This window comes from Hyperolius riggenbachi, chromosome 5, assembly GCF_040937935.1.
Source record: "Hyperolius riggenbachi isolate aHypRig1 chromosome 5, aHypRig1.pri, whole genome shotgun sequence".
In the NCBI taxonomy this organism is placed as follows: domain Eukaryota; kingdom Metazoa; phylum Chordata; class Amphibia; order Anura; family Hyperoliidae; genus Hyperolius; species Hyperolius riggenbachi.
The window spans coordinates 202,479,729-202,493,716 of record NC_090650.1 but is presented as its reverse complement, the minus strand read 5'-3'; the positions used below and the strand labels follow the sequence as shown (position 1 = coordinate 202,493,716).

Below are 13,988 nucleotides of genomic sequence, written 5' to 3'. Positions count from 1 at the left end.
CGTATTAGTATGGTGTTCCTAATAATTTTTTTAGGTGAGTGTAGTTTTATCAAGAGGCTATAAAGAAATAGTATAAGCATATATAAAAATCAGGTAACAAAGCATAAATAAGTCTGCATAGGGAACAGAGAGGGCAGAGGGAAGAGCCAGAGGTCCTGTCCCACTTTTCAATTTCCCTAGCACTCGCAAATAGTACTCTACATTGAATTACAGCTCTGGGTAGAAACGTGTGGAGCGTAGACAGGCTCTCTGTACACTGAACTCTGGCTTGCACTATAGTGCTGATGTTTGAATTATGTTCTTTAATGCATTTTTGTCCATTTGGGACCAAGTCAGAAAAACATAACCTGAACCAAATGGAGGCAAGATAGGCCAACTGTAATAGGCAGGCGCCTATGTCTATAAACATATGAACACTGTTCTACTCCTTTCAGTATAAAGCAGGCAGGGAAGTCCACACCCCCAGCATCTAAGTAAGATAAAAGGATCTTAAACTATGCATATAATGTATATTTAAAAGGCCTTTATTGTGGCAAGAACATGGCTAGACAGCTGTTAGACCTTTCAAATATACATCACAGGTATAGTTGAGGACCGTTTTCCCTTGTCGCTTTGAGCAATGCAACTCTGGGTACGTATGAGATTGATGTAGAGTTAAACCTAATCTAAAGGGGAAAATTAGGGCAATCGTCCTCTATTACTCATTCACAAAACCAAAAGGGAATATCCTAAGATAGCACCAACCCAGAAAATAGTTCAACTATAACAAACAAACAAACACAAATAAACAACAACAAAAAAACACACACACACACACACACACACACACACACACATTATGGGAAGTAAGGGACAGAGCCAATATACATAATTTTGCATTCATTAATCAATGTACAATACAATGATCCATACATTGCTGAAATACTAAATCATAATCACAATGAACAACAATAGAATAAGGTAGTAAGGATATTTCTAACGTCATCGGACGTAGAGGAGTGGGCCCTTACAGCCCACAGAACCCCCCACATGGTCTGAAATAGTTACGCCATTTAGTTTCAGTCTGTTCAAGAAATATTAAATCTTCATGAAAAAAAATCTGACCCGCAAGTAGACTATGTTGTAGATTTTGGCACCCTTCTTGATTGAGTTTCCCAACCCTGCTCTATAAAATCCAGAGCCTCCACTCTCCATAGGTAAGTATCTGCTTCAGTTTTCCTTTAACAAAATCAACCACTGCCATGCTACTTGGAGGACCACACAGTTTCCAGAACCCACCAAGCATCAGTACCCCAGCGGCCTAGCAAAATCATCCCAGTGAGGAAAAAAAATAAATATTTCTTCCTTCCAGGAAGGTCATCAGCCAGGATAAAAACTAAAAGGTGGTCATATACTTACAGATTTGCAGCAGATTCGACCATCAGATAGATTTCTGTCAGATGCCTGACAGGAATCTATCTGCTGTGTGCCACACACTAGGAACAGATTTCCAATAGATTTCAGAATGAAATCTATTGGAAATCAATCTAAATGCATTATTGGACCACTAGATCCAATGCAACTCTATGGTACATCTGCTGGCAGCAGATCGACCTAAATGTTCCATCCTATCAGGTAGATCAAATCGATCGAAAACGGCCGCAAATAGATTGAGCGATAGATTTGATAGAATTGATTTCTGATCGTTTCCATAGAATTGATCGATGGCTGAAATCGACCCGTGTGTGGGCCCCTTAAAAGCAGAGGTAAGTGGGTGGAATATGTCAATCCTTTTTGAAGTTTTCTGACTCCTTAGGGAGTGGTGCTCTGAAATGTAGCTGAAAAGTAAAGGAAAAAAGCTGCTGCTCTGCATATCTGCCTTCACTCCTGCTTTAAAACATTCACATTATGGGTAATAGAGAGAAAAGCAGTATGCAAATATGATGTTACTACATGATAGAGAAGAAAAAGTTTACATATCATAAAGAGTTCCTCCATCGAAGGCTCGAAAAACAAAACAAAAATTAAAGCAACGTGACCAGACATGGGAAAAACACCAGGTGTTCAATTTTCTACAACAGGCTTTAAAAATAAAAAAAAATAAATAAATAAAAAATGGTAGTTTGGCTTAAAAAGTACAGTTGTGCAACAAAAGTCTAATGCTAGGAATACACGGTACGTATTGTACCATGTAATCAAGCCACTGGATCGATTCCGGCACGTCCCCACGGGCACCTGAATCGATTCCCGCTCGTCCCCGCGGGCGCTTCTTATCTTCTTAGTACATGGCAAGGAAATGAGCAGCGCTACTTAAAAACAGACAAGTGCCTACCTGCAAAAGAGTGCAAGCCCCACTTGTGGGATAAAATATACACCTAGCATACACATGACCTGTCTACCACTGGAGGATGTCGGTTTCCTGTAACAGCTTGCATGCAACCTATTAAGTACTCGTCCCTCCCACTGCGAAGAAGTCAATCCTCCATGGGAGGGGACCTAACACTAACTGAATCCTAACCTATGCATATGCATAGCCTGGGTGCGCTACCAAGTAAAATTGAAAATTGCGCAAAAGGTGGATCAGCGCATCACCAGGCCGCCTCCGAATGGCCTACAATCAGGAGGTGCACTGAGCCCCCCTCAGGAACTAGTCTGTTTTTAAGTAGCGCTGCTCATTTCCTTGTCATGTACTAATTTAATTAGTTTTTGGTCAGCTGCTTCCACTTAACAGCCTTGTTTTTGGTGTATATGCAGAGCTTCTGTTTGGGTTCAAGGTGAGTTTGTAGTTCCTGGGGGGGGTTCAGCACACCTCTGATTGTAGGCCATTCGGAGGCGGCCTGGTGATGCGCTGATCCACCTTTTGCGCAATGTTCAATTTTTCAATTTTACTTGGTAGCGCACCCAGGCTATGCATATGCATAGGTTAGGATTCAGTTAGTGTTAGGTCCCCTCCCATGGAGGATTGACTTCTTCGCAGTGGGAGGGACGAGTACTTAATAGGTTGCATGCAAGCTGATACAGGAAACCTCTGGGGGGGGGGGGCTCAGCGCACCTCTGATTGTAGGCCGTTCGGAGGCTTCTTATCTTCTCCTCATTTTCTTCCATTGTTCTGCCCGCGGTATCGAGCGCAGAATCGATCCGGCGGGTGACCGGACACGTCGGATTTTATCAATCGAGCCTTCAGCGGCTCGATTACACGGTACAAAAACCTACCGTGTATTCCTAGAATAAGGGGCCTTTCACACTGGCGCGGTATTTTACTGCAGCCTAACGCTAGGGCAATAAAAGTCTACGTGGGATATCACACTACATGCGACGCGGTGTGGCGGAAGTAGCTAATCTAACGCCAGCGCAAACCTACGTTACCGTGCGACCTCTGTGGCGGACTGGAAGTCATGTAAGTCTATGGCAACACATGTGTTTTAAAGCGACTGCTGCAAGTTTTACGTATCGTGCATGCACGGAAACGTAACGTTTTAGCAATATACTTCCGTGCAAGTAATTGTTTCGCCCACAGGAAGTGAGTATCACTTCCTGCTTGGCCTACTGCCAGACGGGGATAACCACGTACTAACGCGGTAATCCCTGAGGCTAGAAACCCACTAGGAGAGCTTTTCTGAGCGCTTTGTGATTTGAAAAGCTCTAGCTAATGTAATGCTATGGGTGTGATCCCACTTGAGCGATGTGATTTTATAAAAATCCCCCATAGCATTGCATTACCAAGAGCTTTTTCAAATCACTCACACTTACAAAGCACTCCCAGTGGGTTTCTGGCCTGAAGGCTGTTTTCAACAGTGCAGCCCCCGAGCCGCACCGCAACCACAGAAATTCAGTGTGAAACTGGTAAGTGTGCAGGCTTTAGCAATGGAAATACATTCAATGAGAAGTAGCTGTAATAAACTAACTCACAAGAGTTAATAGAGCTAGAAGACACAGAGGTCTAGGAAGAAAAAAAACCTGAAATCATCACATAATTAATGAGCTGCAAGAGGCTTGATACACCAGACAAAATAAAAACATCCAGAGTACTAAGAGCAGAATACATTACAGCCATTAGATCATCAGAAGTTACTTTAATAATATGGATGTTGTAGCTGTAAATTGTGTCACTTCCTCTATCAGCATGAAAACATGATCCAGGCTCCTATTTACACATGCTTAATCCATGTACAACACAAAGCTGCTAGGCAGGTGCGTTTAAGCATTATGGAATGCCTGAAAATGCCTAGGTAGAAATGTCAGGCTAACAACCAGTTTAATTTGTAAGCACACTATTGCAAATTTTCTGAAATGTACAATTATCAGTTTACCTTGCACTTAGGCTTTGTTCACACAATAAAAAAAAAAAAAAAAAAAAAAAAAAAAAAAAAAAAAAAAAAATCGCAAATGCCAGCGTGAGTGATTCCCCCCCCCCCCCCCCTTCCGGACCTTACCTGGGCACTATGATTTTGTGTACAGTGCTTTTCAAATCGCTTTTGCAGAGCGATTCTATTTTTTCACTTCCTGGCGCAAGTCAGGAAGTGAACTCTTTGACTCAGGAAAGAATGAAGACAATGTATTTATTCTTAAAAGTGCGAACACAATCACCACACAAAGCGATTTTGTGAGCATTTTGCACTTTTCCAATACCTTCAATTGTAGCAAGGACGCCCTAAAAATGGTACATGCAGCGCTTTGCTGAGCGCAAAGCAGACGAAATGCGGTGATACAAACTATCTTAAGGATTTATCGCACTACCGATTTTAGGGCATTTTTTAAAATCGCCGGCACTAAAGAAAAAAAAAAAAAAACACAACACAAAATGCGCTAGGTGTGAACGAGCCCATACAGTTGATCCCTGTTCAAAACATCTCCATCTCCTGCAGTCAGGGATACAATAATATCTTAGCAGCCTGGGTCTGCAAGTCAGTGATGCGCAACAATGAGTCTCTTCACAGAAAACAGGAAACCTGCTAACCTTACTTTCAACAAATGTTGCATGTAGTTTGCCACCTTTATAAAATTGGTCTATACCAGGCATGGGCAAACTTGGCCCTCCAGCTGTTAAAGTTAACCTAAAGCCACAGAAAAAAAAAAATAAAAAATAAAAAATTATGAGATGAACTCACCTGGGGCTTCCCTCAGCCCCCTGCAGCCGATCGGTGCCCTCGCAGCTCCGCTCCGATGCGCCTGGACCCAGGAGGCCGCAATAGCAGCATAGGGGGCGATTTACAGGCTGGTAACGCGAACAATCACTCGCGTTCCCATGCCTGTTGGCTGGTGACTGCGAAACCGGAAGGCGCATCGGAGCGGAGCTGCGAGGGCACCCATCGGCTGCAGGGGGCTGAGGGAAGCCCCAGGTGAGTTCATCTCATTTTTTTTCTGTGGCTTTAGGTTCCCTTTAACCACTTGAGGACCACAGTCTTTTCGCCCCTTAAGGACCAGTGCCTTTTTTTCCATTCAGACCACTGCAGCTTTCACGGTTTATTGCTCGGTCATACAACCTACCACCAAAATGAATTTTACCTCCTTTTCTTGTCACTAATGCAGCTTTCTTTTGGTGCTATTTGATTGCTGCTGCGAGTTTTAGTTTTTATTATATTCATCAAAAAAGACATGAATTTTGTCAAAAAAATGACTAACTTTCTGTGCTGACATTTTTCAAATAAAGTAAAATTTCCTATACATTTGAGCGCGAAAATTATTGTGCTACATGTCTTTGATAAAAAAAAAAAACCCATTCAGTGTATATTTATTAGATTGGGTAAAAGTTATAGCGTTTACAAACTATGGTGCCAAAAGTGAATTTTCCCATTTTGAAGCATTTCCGACTTTTCTGCCTACCTGTCATGTATCATGAGGTGCTAAAATTCCAGGATAGTATAAATGCCCCCCAAATCACCCCATTTTGGAAAGAAGACATCCCAAAGTATTCACTGAGAGGCATGGTGAGTTCATAGAAGATTTTATTTTTTGTCACAAGTGAGGGCTCGTTTCCACTAGTGCGGCGTGCGTCTCGTAGACGCACGCCGGCACTGAGCGGGTGGGCGGGATCGCAGGCGATTCCCATCAGCCGTGCCATGCACGGCTATGGGAATCGCAGCCTCCGCCGCGAATTCTGTGGGGGTTTCCGGCCGAATCGCTACTGCAAGCGATTCGGCCGGCGGCGCAGTTGTCCCCTATGGCAGAGTTTCCCCGCGCGATTTGCCTGCGGGGAAACTCTGCGGATTCGCGGCCGTTTCCGCGAGAGTGGAAACGGGCCCTTAGAGGAAAATGACACTTTGTGACAAAAAAAAAAAAAAAAAAAAAAAAAAAAAAAAAAGTTTCTATTTCTTCTAACTTGCGACAAAAAAAAAAAATAATCTGCCACAGACTCACTATGCTCCTCTCGGAATACCTTGAAGTGTCTACTTTCCAAAATGGGGTCATTTGTGGGGTGTGTTCACTGTCCTGGCATTTTGGGGGGTGCCTAATTGTAAGCACCCCTGTAAAGCCTAAAGATGCTCAATGGACTTTGGGCCCCTTAGCGCAGTTAGGCTGCAAAAAAGTGCCACACATGTGGTATTGCTGTACTCACGAGAAGTAGTATAATGTGTTTTGGGGTGTATTTTTACACATACCGATGCTGAGTGGGAGAAATATCTCTGTAAATGACAATTTTTATTTTTTTTTTTTTACACACACACTTGTCTATTTACAGAGATATTTTTTCCACTCAGCATGGGTATGTGTAAAAATACACATTATACTACTTCTCCTGAGTACGGCGATACCACATGTGTGGCACTTTTTTGCACCCTAACTGCACTAAGGGGCCCAAAGTCCAATGAGTACCTTTAGGATTTCACAGGTCATTTTGCGACATTTGGTTTCAAGACTACTCCTTATGGTTTAGGGCCCCTAAAATGCCAGGGCAGTATAGGAACCCCACAAATGACCCCATTTGACCACAAGTTAGTCACAAGTTTGTCACAAGTTAGCGGAAATTGATTTTAATTGTTTTTTTTTCACAAAGTGTGATTTTCCGCTAACTTATAATGTGTTTTGTGGTGTATTTTTACACATACAGATGCTGGGTGGGAGAAATATCTTTTTTTTTTTTACACACAATTGTCCATTTACAGAGAGATTTCTCCCACCCAGCATGGGTGTGTATAAAAATACACCCCAAAACACATTATACTACTTCTTCTGAGTACGGCGATACCACATGTGTGGCACTTTTTTGCAACCTAGGTGCGCTAAGGGGCCTAACGTCCTATTCACAGGTCATTTTGAGGCATTTGGATTCTAGACTACTCATCACGGTTTAGGGCCCGTAAAATGCCAGGGCAGTATAGGAACCCCACAAGTGACCCCATTTTAGAAAGAAGACACCCCAAGCTATTCTGTTAGGAGTATGGGGAGTTTATAGAAGATTTTTTTTTTGTCACAAGTTAGCGGAAAATGACACTTTGTGAAAAAAAAAAAATACAAATCAATTTCCGCTAACTTGTGACAAAAAATAAAATCTTCTATGAACTCGCCATACACCTAACGGAATACCTTGGGGTGTCTTCTTTCTAAAATGGGGTCACTTGTGGGGTTCCTATACTGCCCTGGCATTTTACGGGCCCAAAACCGTGAGTAGTCTGGAAACCAAATTTCTCAAAATGACTGTTCAGGGGTATAAGCATCTGCAAATTTTGATGACAGGTGGTCTATGAGGGGGCGAATTTTGTGGAACCGGTCATAAGCAGGGTGGCCTCTTAGATGATAGGTTGTATTGGGCCTGATCTGATGGATAGGAGTGCTAGGGGGGTGACAGGAGGTGATTGATGGGTGTCTCAGGGGGTGGTTAGAGGGGAAATAGATGCAATCAATGCACCGGGGAGGCGATCGGAAGGGGGTCTGAGGGGGATCTGAGGGTTTGGCCGAGTGATCAGGAGCCCACACGGGGCAAATTAGGGCCTGATCTGATGGGTAGGTGTGCTAGGGGTTGACAGGAGGTGATTGATGGGTGTCTCAAGGTGTGATTAAAGGGGGTAAAATGGATGCAAGCAATGCACTGGCGAGGTGATCAGGGCTGGGGTCTTAGGGCGTTCTGAGGGTGCGGGCGGGTGATTGGGTGCCCTAGGACAGATTAGGGTCTAATCTGATGGGTAACAGTGACAGGTGGTGATAGGGGGTGATTGATGGGTAATTAGTGGGTGTTTAGGGTAGGTAGGGGCTGATTGATGGGTGGCAGTGACAGGGGGTGATTGATGGGTGGCAGTGACAGGGGGTGATTGATGGGTGGCAGTGACAGGTGGTGATTGATGGGTGATTGACAGGTGATCAGTGGGTTATTACAGGGAATAACAGATGTAAATAATGCACTGGCGAATTGATAAGGGGGGGTCTGAGGGCAATCTGAGCGTGTGGGTGGGTGATTGGGTGCCCGCAAGGGGCAGATTAGGGTCTAATCTGATGGGTAACAGTGACAGGTGGTGATAGGGGGTGATTGATGGGTAATTAGTGGGTGTTTAGAGGAGAGAAGAGATGTAAACACTGCACTTGGGAGGTGATCTGATGTCGGATCTGCGGGCGATCTATTGGTGTGGGTGGGTGATCAGATTGCCCGCAAGGGGCAGGTTAGGGGCTGATTGATGGGTGGCAGTGACAGGGGGTGATTGATGGGTGATTGACAAGTGATCAGTGGGTTATTACAGGGGGGATAGGCATACAGTACACGGGGGGGGGGGGGTCTGGGGAGAATCTGAGGGGTGGGGGGGGGGTGATCAGGAGGGAGCAGGGGGCAGTTTAGGGTTAAAAAAAAAAAAATAGCGTTGACAGATAGTGACAGGGAGTGATTGATGGGTGATTAGGGGGGTGACTGGGTGCAAACAGTGGTCTGGGGGGGTGGGCAGGGGGGGGGTCTGAGGGGTGCTGTGGGCGATCAGGGGGCAGGGGGGGGGGGGGGAAGATCAGTGTGCTTGGGTGCAGACTAGGGTGGCTGCAGCCTGCCCTGGTGGTCCCTCAGACACTGGGACCACCAGGGCAGGAGGCAGCCTGTATAATAAGCTTTGTATACATTACAAAGCCTATTATACAATGTACATGCGGCGATCCGGGTGCTAGTAACCCGCCGGCGCTTACGAACGGCCAACGGGTTACAGCGCGAGGGGGCGGAGCCAGTCGCAGGCGGCTGATCGAGTCACGAATGACGCGATCGCCGCATAACCACGCCCGCAGCCGCCCCCGCCGATGGGCGTATTGCGGTGGTTTGGGCCCGGTCTTTGCCGCCGCCCATCGGCTGGGGGTGGTCCTTAAGTGTGCTGGGGTAAGGAACTACAAGTCCCACTGCATTGCAGGAGTCTGACAGTCACAGTCATGACTCAGAGGCAAATGCATTATGGGACTTGTAGTTCCGTAACAGCTGGAGGGCCAAGTTTGCCCATGACTGGCCTGTACAAAAGTGATCCATACAGTTTTGGGCGCCTTCACATTGCGACGTTGAAGTCGCATGTTAAACCAACACGTAACGTAGAATAACTCACAGCAATGAAAAATCAATGGCCTGTTCACAGTGCACACGTTGCGTTGGTGTCTAACGCTGCACGTTAAATGAAAGTGCTGCATGCTATGCGTTATACACGTTTTTAGCTGCGTTAGACTGTTTGCACATGCTCAGTAAGACTTGCTGACATACTCTTCATTACTTGTATTTTCTACTGTTTGTGCTGTATGCGTTGGTAATGCTGCAGTGTGACTTTTTGGCCATGTTGCGTTGTTAGTTTGCGGTGCGACTTTAACATTGCATCAAACCTCAACGTCCTGATGTGAAAGTAGCATAAATGTTATTCTGCTCTTCTTGTCTGAATTAGTATATGCATACATATTCGTGCACAGTGGTGTAGCTAAGGAGCTATGGGCACCGGTGCAAGTTTTACATGGGGCCCCCCAAGCACTCCATACATAACAATTGATACGGCACACCAAAACCTGCCAAGGATATAGGGCTGGTGCACACCAAAACCCGCTAGCAGATCCGCAAAACGCTAGCAGATTTTTAAACGCTTTTTTTTATTTTTATGAGGCGTTTTGCTAGCGTTTTGCGGATTGCTGCTGCGGTTTTCAGTATAGTAGATTTCATATATTGTTACAGTAAAGCTGTTACTGAACAGCTTCTGTAACAAAAACGCCTGCAAAACCGCTCTGAAGTGCCGTTTTTCAGAGCGGTTTGCGTTTTTCCTATACTTAACATTGAGGCAGAAACGCATCCGCAATCCAAAAAATGCCTCACCCAGGCATTTTTCGTTTCTGCAAAACGCCTGCCGCTCTGGTGTGCACCACCCCATTGAGATACATTGACCAAGCAGATCCGCAGCCGCAAGCGGATCTGAAAACGCCCAAAAAGCCGCTCGGTGTGCACCAGCCCTTACACAGTGTCAGAGATGCAAGAAGTGGATGGGAAGCAGTGTGTTAATGATTACTACTATTTTAAGCATCTATAGAAGTGATTATTACCAGCACAGGCCCAATTAAGAGCTAATAGTGTGCTTGAGGGAGGGCCCATCGGGGCCCCTATGACCCAAGGGCCCCGGATGCATTCGCTACACCTCTGCACCCCTTATTGCTACGCCACTGTTCGTGCACTTTTTTCATGCAGCATTTCACTGTATGGGATGTAGCTCATTGCTGTTCAGGAAAGGCCGCCACACCAGTGTAAACATTTGAATACATAAGGTTTTCCAGGACACAGCTACAGAAAATATGTAACACAGGTGAACAGTGGAAATACAGATAAAACCTATGACAGATAGCAATAGCATGCAGAAAATGACAACAAAAGGTCAAATATCGATGAAAGCAGAAATGATCAATGAAAACAGATAGTAAGAACAACTAGCAGATATCAAGAGCATGCAGACTGGCAAATTCAAATGATATGGAGATAATGTCAACAAGCAGACAAAGGCCTCAATTCACTAAGCTTATCTCCGGTCCTTACTAATGTTTCTAGAGTTATCACCATGGTCATGAGGCATGTAGTATTCAGGAAACATTTTACCTCAGGCAAACCTAAAGTTAACTCTTCTGTCTTTCATTCAATCCTTAAAAGGAGTTATCAGGCAATATGACCAAAATAAGCGCTACTTACCCGGGGCTTCCTCCAGCCTCAAGCTCCCAGCACGTCCCTCACCGCAGCTCCCAGCACGTCCCTCGCTGCAGATGCACTTTAATACACTACAGATAGTATAATCTGCCTATAGTTGGTATTGGCCTCAATTCACTAAGATCATGCTGGAGATAATGCAAGAGAAAACTTGCCACCACACAGTTAGAGGCTGTTCGTCGCAGCTCCGTCCCGGTCCCCGGTGATGATGTCAGGCCGACCTCCAGGTCGCCCTGTACTGCACCAGCACGAGCAGCACTGTCAATCACCGCCACCGGGACCGGAGCGGACTGCGCAGGCGCAGAACTGCTGAATTCCAGAATTCTAGACAGGCTTTTAATTAACTGCGTGTGAAAATAACTAGAGGAGGAAACTTAAGGAATGAAGAGAGAAGATAACTCTCTGTGTGGTGGCAAGTTTTCTCTTGCATTATCTCCAGCATGATCTTAGTGAATTGAGGCCAATACCAACTATAGGCAGATTATACTATCTGTAGTGTATTAAAGTGCATCTGCGATTAAAAATAAATAAGTGCAAAAGATACATACTTTAGTGGAGGGAAGCCTCTGGATAGTCCAGAGGCTTTCCTCAACCTCTTGTGTCCTCAACCTCTTTCTCACAGTACAAAATTTCACACAGTACTACTTCACAGGTGGTTAGAATGCACCAAGTGTGCTTATAAGAATATTTATAAGTAGGTGAGTTGGTTGGTTGTCACTTTGTTGTACCAGTATCTTTATGACATGACAATCACTTGATCTGTACAGAGGTGTTCCTCATACAGATCTATGAGGTAGCAGTTGTCCTGAACAGGTTCATTCTTTATGGGTTGAGTTGCAGTTCTTACCATCTGGGGTAAAGTGAAGTATGGTCATTACGCACGAAATAGTATTGTAGCAAAAACTAATGACATAAGGAAGTACTTTAGATACTATTTGCATGATCACAAAACACATGGAAGTAAACATACTGCAATGCAACCGACAAGATTTTTACAGAGCAGCTTTGAGACAGTGACAGCAGGAAAGCATGGGACTATAGCACAACTACACTCACTACCGGGAGGCACCCCACATACACAGAACACGTCTCACCTGGCAGCCCTTCTTGTGGTGAAAGCCTACAACAACAATGTGCAGCACCGGATTCCTAGTACTCTTCTCTACCCCAGCCTGGGGTGCATCCATGACTGTAGTCGGACACACACAGCTGATCCTGCCGTGGCCACCAGGGGGAACCCTGATGCCTTCCTCCACCTGCCCTCTTCTGACGTAGCGGGTGAGGCTGAATATCAGTGTTACGCACAAGAGTGGAGCACCTTCAGATGGGGGTGGCACCACCTCATTGATGTCACACGCCCTTTTCTGTTATTGTTGTACCGCACACCTCTCACTCGTCTCTACATACAGGACCGACCTGCCTATCTGCTCTGCTGGTCTGCAGTCACATGTTACTTACTGACAGGCTCCCCATGACGTCAGCGCGTTCAGCACTACGAAACGCCCCTTCCAGAAGCAGCGTGACGTGTCCCGCTATGGGGAATCTGGTTGGTGAAGTCCTGGATAAGCATAGTCTGTATGTACAGAACTGGTTGTTTGATGAGATCTCGTCTAGCTGTGTGCTGGTACATATAGATATATAGGGGAAGACAGCAGATCATGCCACAGATTTAAAAAATAAAAATAAAGGTTCTCCTTAAAGATACAATCTTGTTTTGTCCAGTTTTACGAAATTTGTGTAGTAGAAGGGTAAATTACATATATTTTGGATTGATATTTAAGGTAGTCCCTCATCTTAGAAATGGTATGACTGGACAAAAATAGATTTATCATTCACGGATTAGGACTCTGGGCTAGGATTGGCAAGAGTGCTTGTTGATCACTGCTGTTCAGTTAATCTTATTTATGGCTCCACCATTAAAGCTGAACCTGAGGTTGCTCTATAATCAATGTTCCCTGGCTCCTTTAAGATGTTCAAAAAAATCACTTTGGGGCAATTTTCTCTCTGCTGCTAAAACCTCCATAGCTCGACTTTGGCGTTCTTCATCTCCTCTCCCGTTCTTTAATTAGACAGAGGCACTAGATGAGATTTTCTATGCAGAAAAGCAGATAGCTTCTGATGACAACACACTGGAGTATTTTGCAATGACTAAGCTATATGGCTTGACTTCAGAGAATCAGATCTGTTCCGAGATCTTACACAGGGAAAGACTGCATAGCTCTCAACTGTCCCTCTTTCGGAGGGACAGTCCCTCTTTGGGAGCCCTGTCCCTCTTTCCCTGTTTCCTCCTCATTTGTCCCTCTTTCAGGACTTTGTCCCTCTTTCTATGTAAGTATATGTATTTATCTACTGAAAATGTGTTTGATTGACTCTAAACTTTATTTCCATCCATTAAATTGATACATTACTTAATTTTAAGATGTTAAAATAAAGGAAATTGAACCAGGATAGAAAGGACCAGTGTGGTTTGAATTATAAAACAACATATTTTTCGTATGAAATCTTTATGGTATGCGTGACCAGGAGTGTGACAGGGCGTGACTAGGGGTGTGATGGAGGCGTGACTAGGGGTGTGGCAGGGGTGTGTCTTAAGTGTCCCTCTTTCTCATCTCAAAAAGTTGGGAGGTATGAGACTGGCTATTTCCCAATAGACTCTACAACTGGCAGTTAGTGTGAGACACCTTTCAGGGGTTTTATTCCATCCTTGGGTTCCTCCTGAGAGTGGTCTTGTTGATGGGGTTCTATTCCTGATGGTACTCTGGTTTGCTGGGGTTCTGGTTTCTGCTTTGGTTCTGATCTGAACACTGGTTTTGGGTCTGATTACTATCTTGACATGTGGGGTGATTAGAGTCAGATTCTTTCTCTTGACCCTGATGTTTTTTTCCCAGTCAGG

At 44.8% G+C, this 13,988-nt stretch overlaps 1 protein-coding gene across 1 annotated transcript in view; it reads right to left on the bottom strand.

Annotated features, from left to right (window-relative positions):
- AVL9 (AVL9 cell migration associated) overlaps window positions 1–12,566 on the bottom strand; it is a 124,377-nt gene extending 111,811 nt beyond the window's left edge. The window contains exon 1 of the mRNA XM_068236580.1: window positions 12,190–12,566. Coding sequence (XP_068092681.1) covers window positions 12,190–12,282 — 93 coding nt within the window. The 5' untranslated portion in view covers window positions 12,283–12,566. The remainder of the gene's footprint in view (window positions 1–12,189) is intronic.
- Between the last annotated feature and the right edge of the window lie 1,422 nt (window positions 12,567–13,988).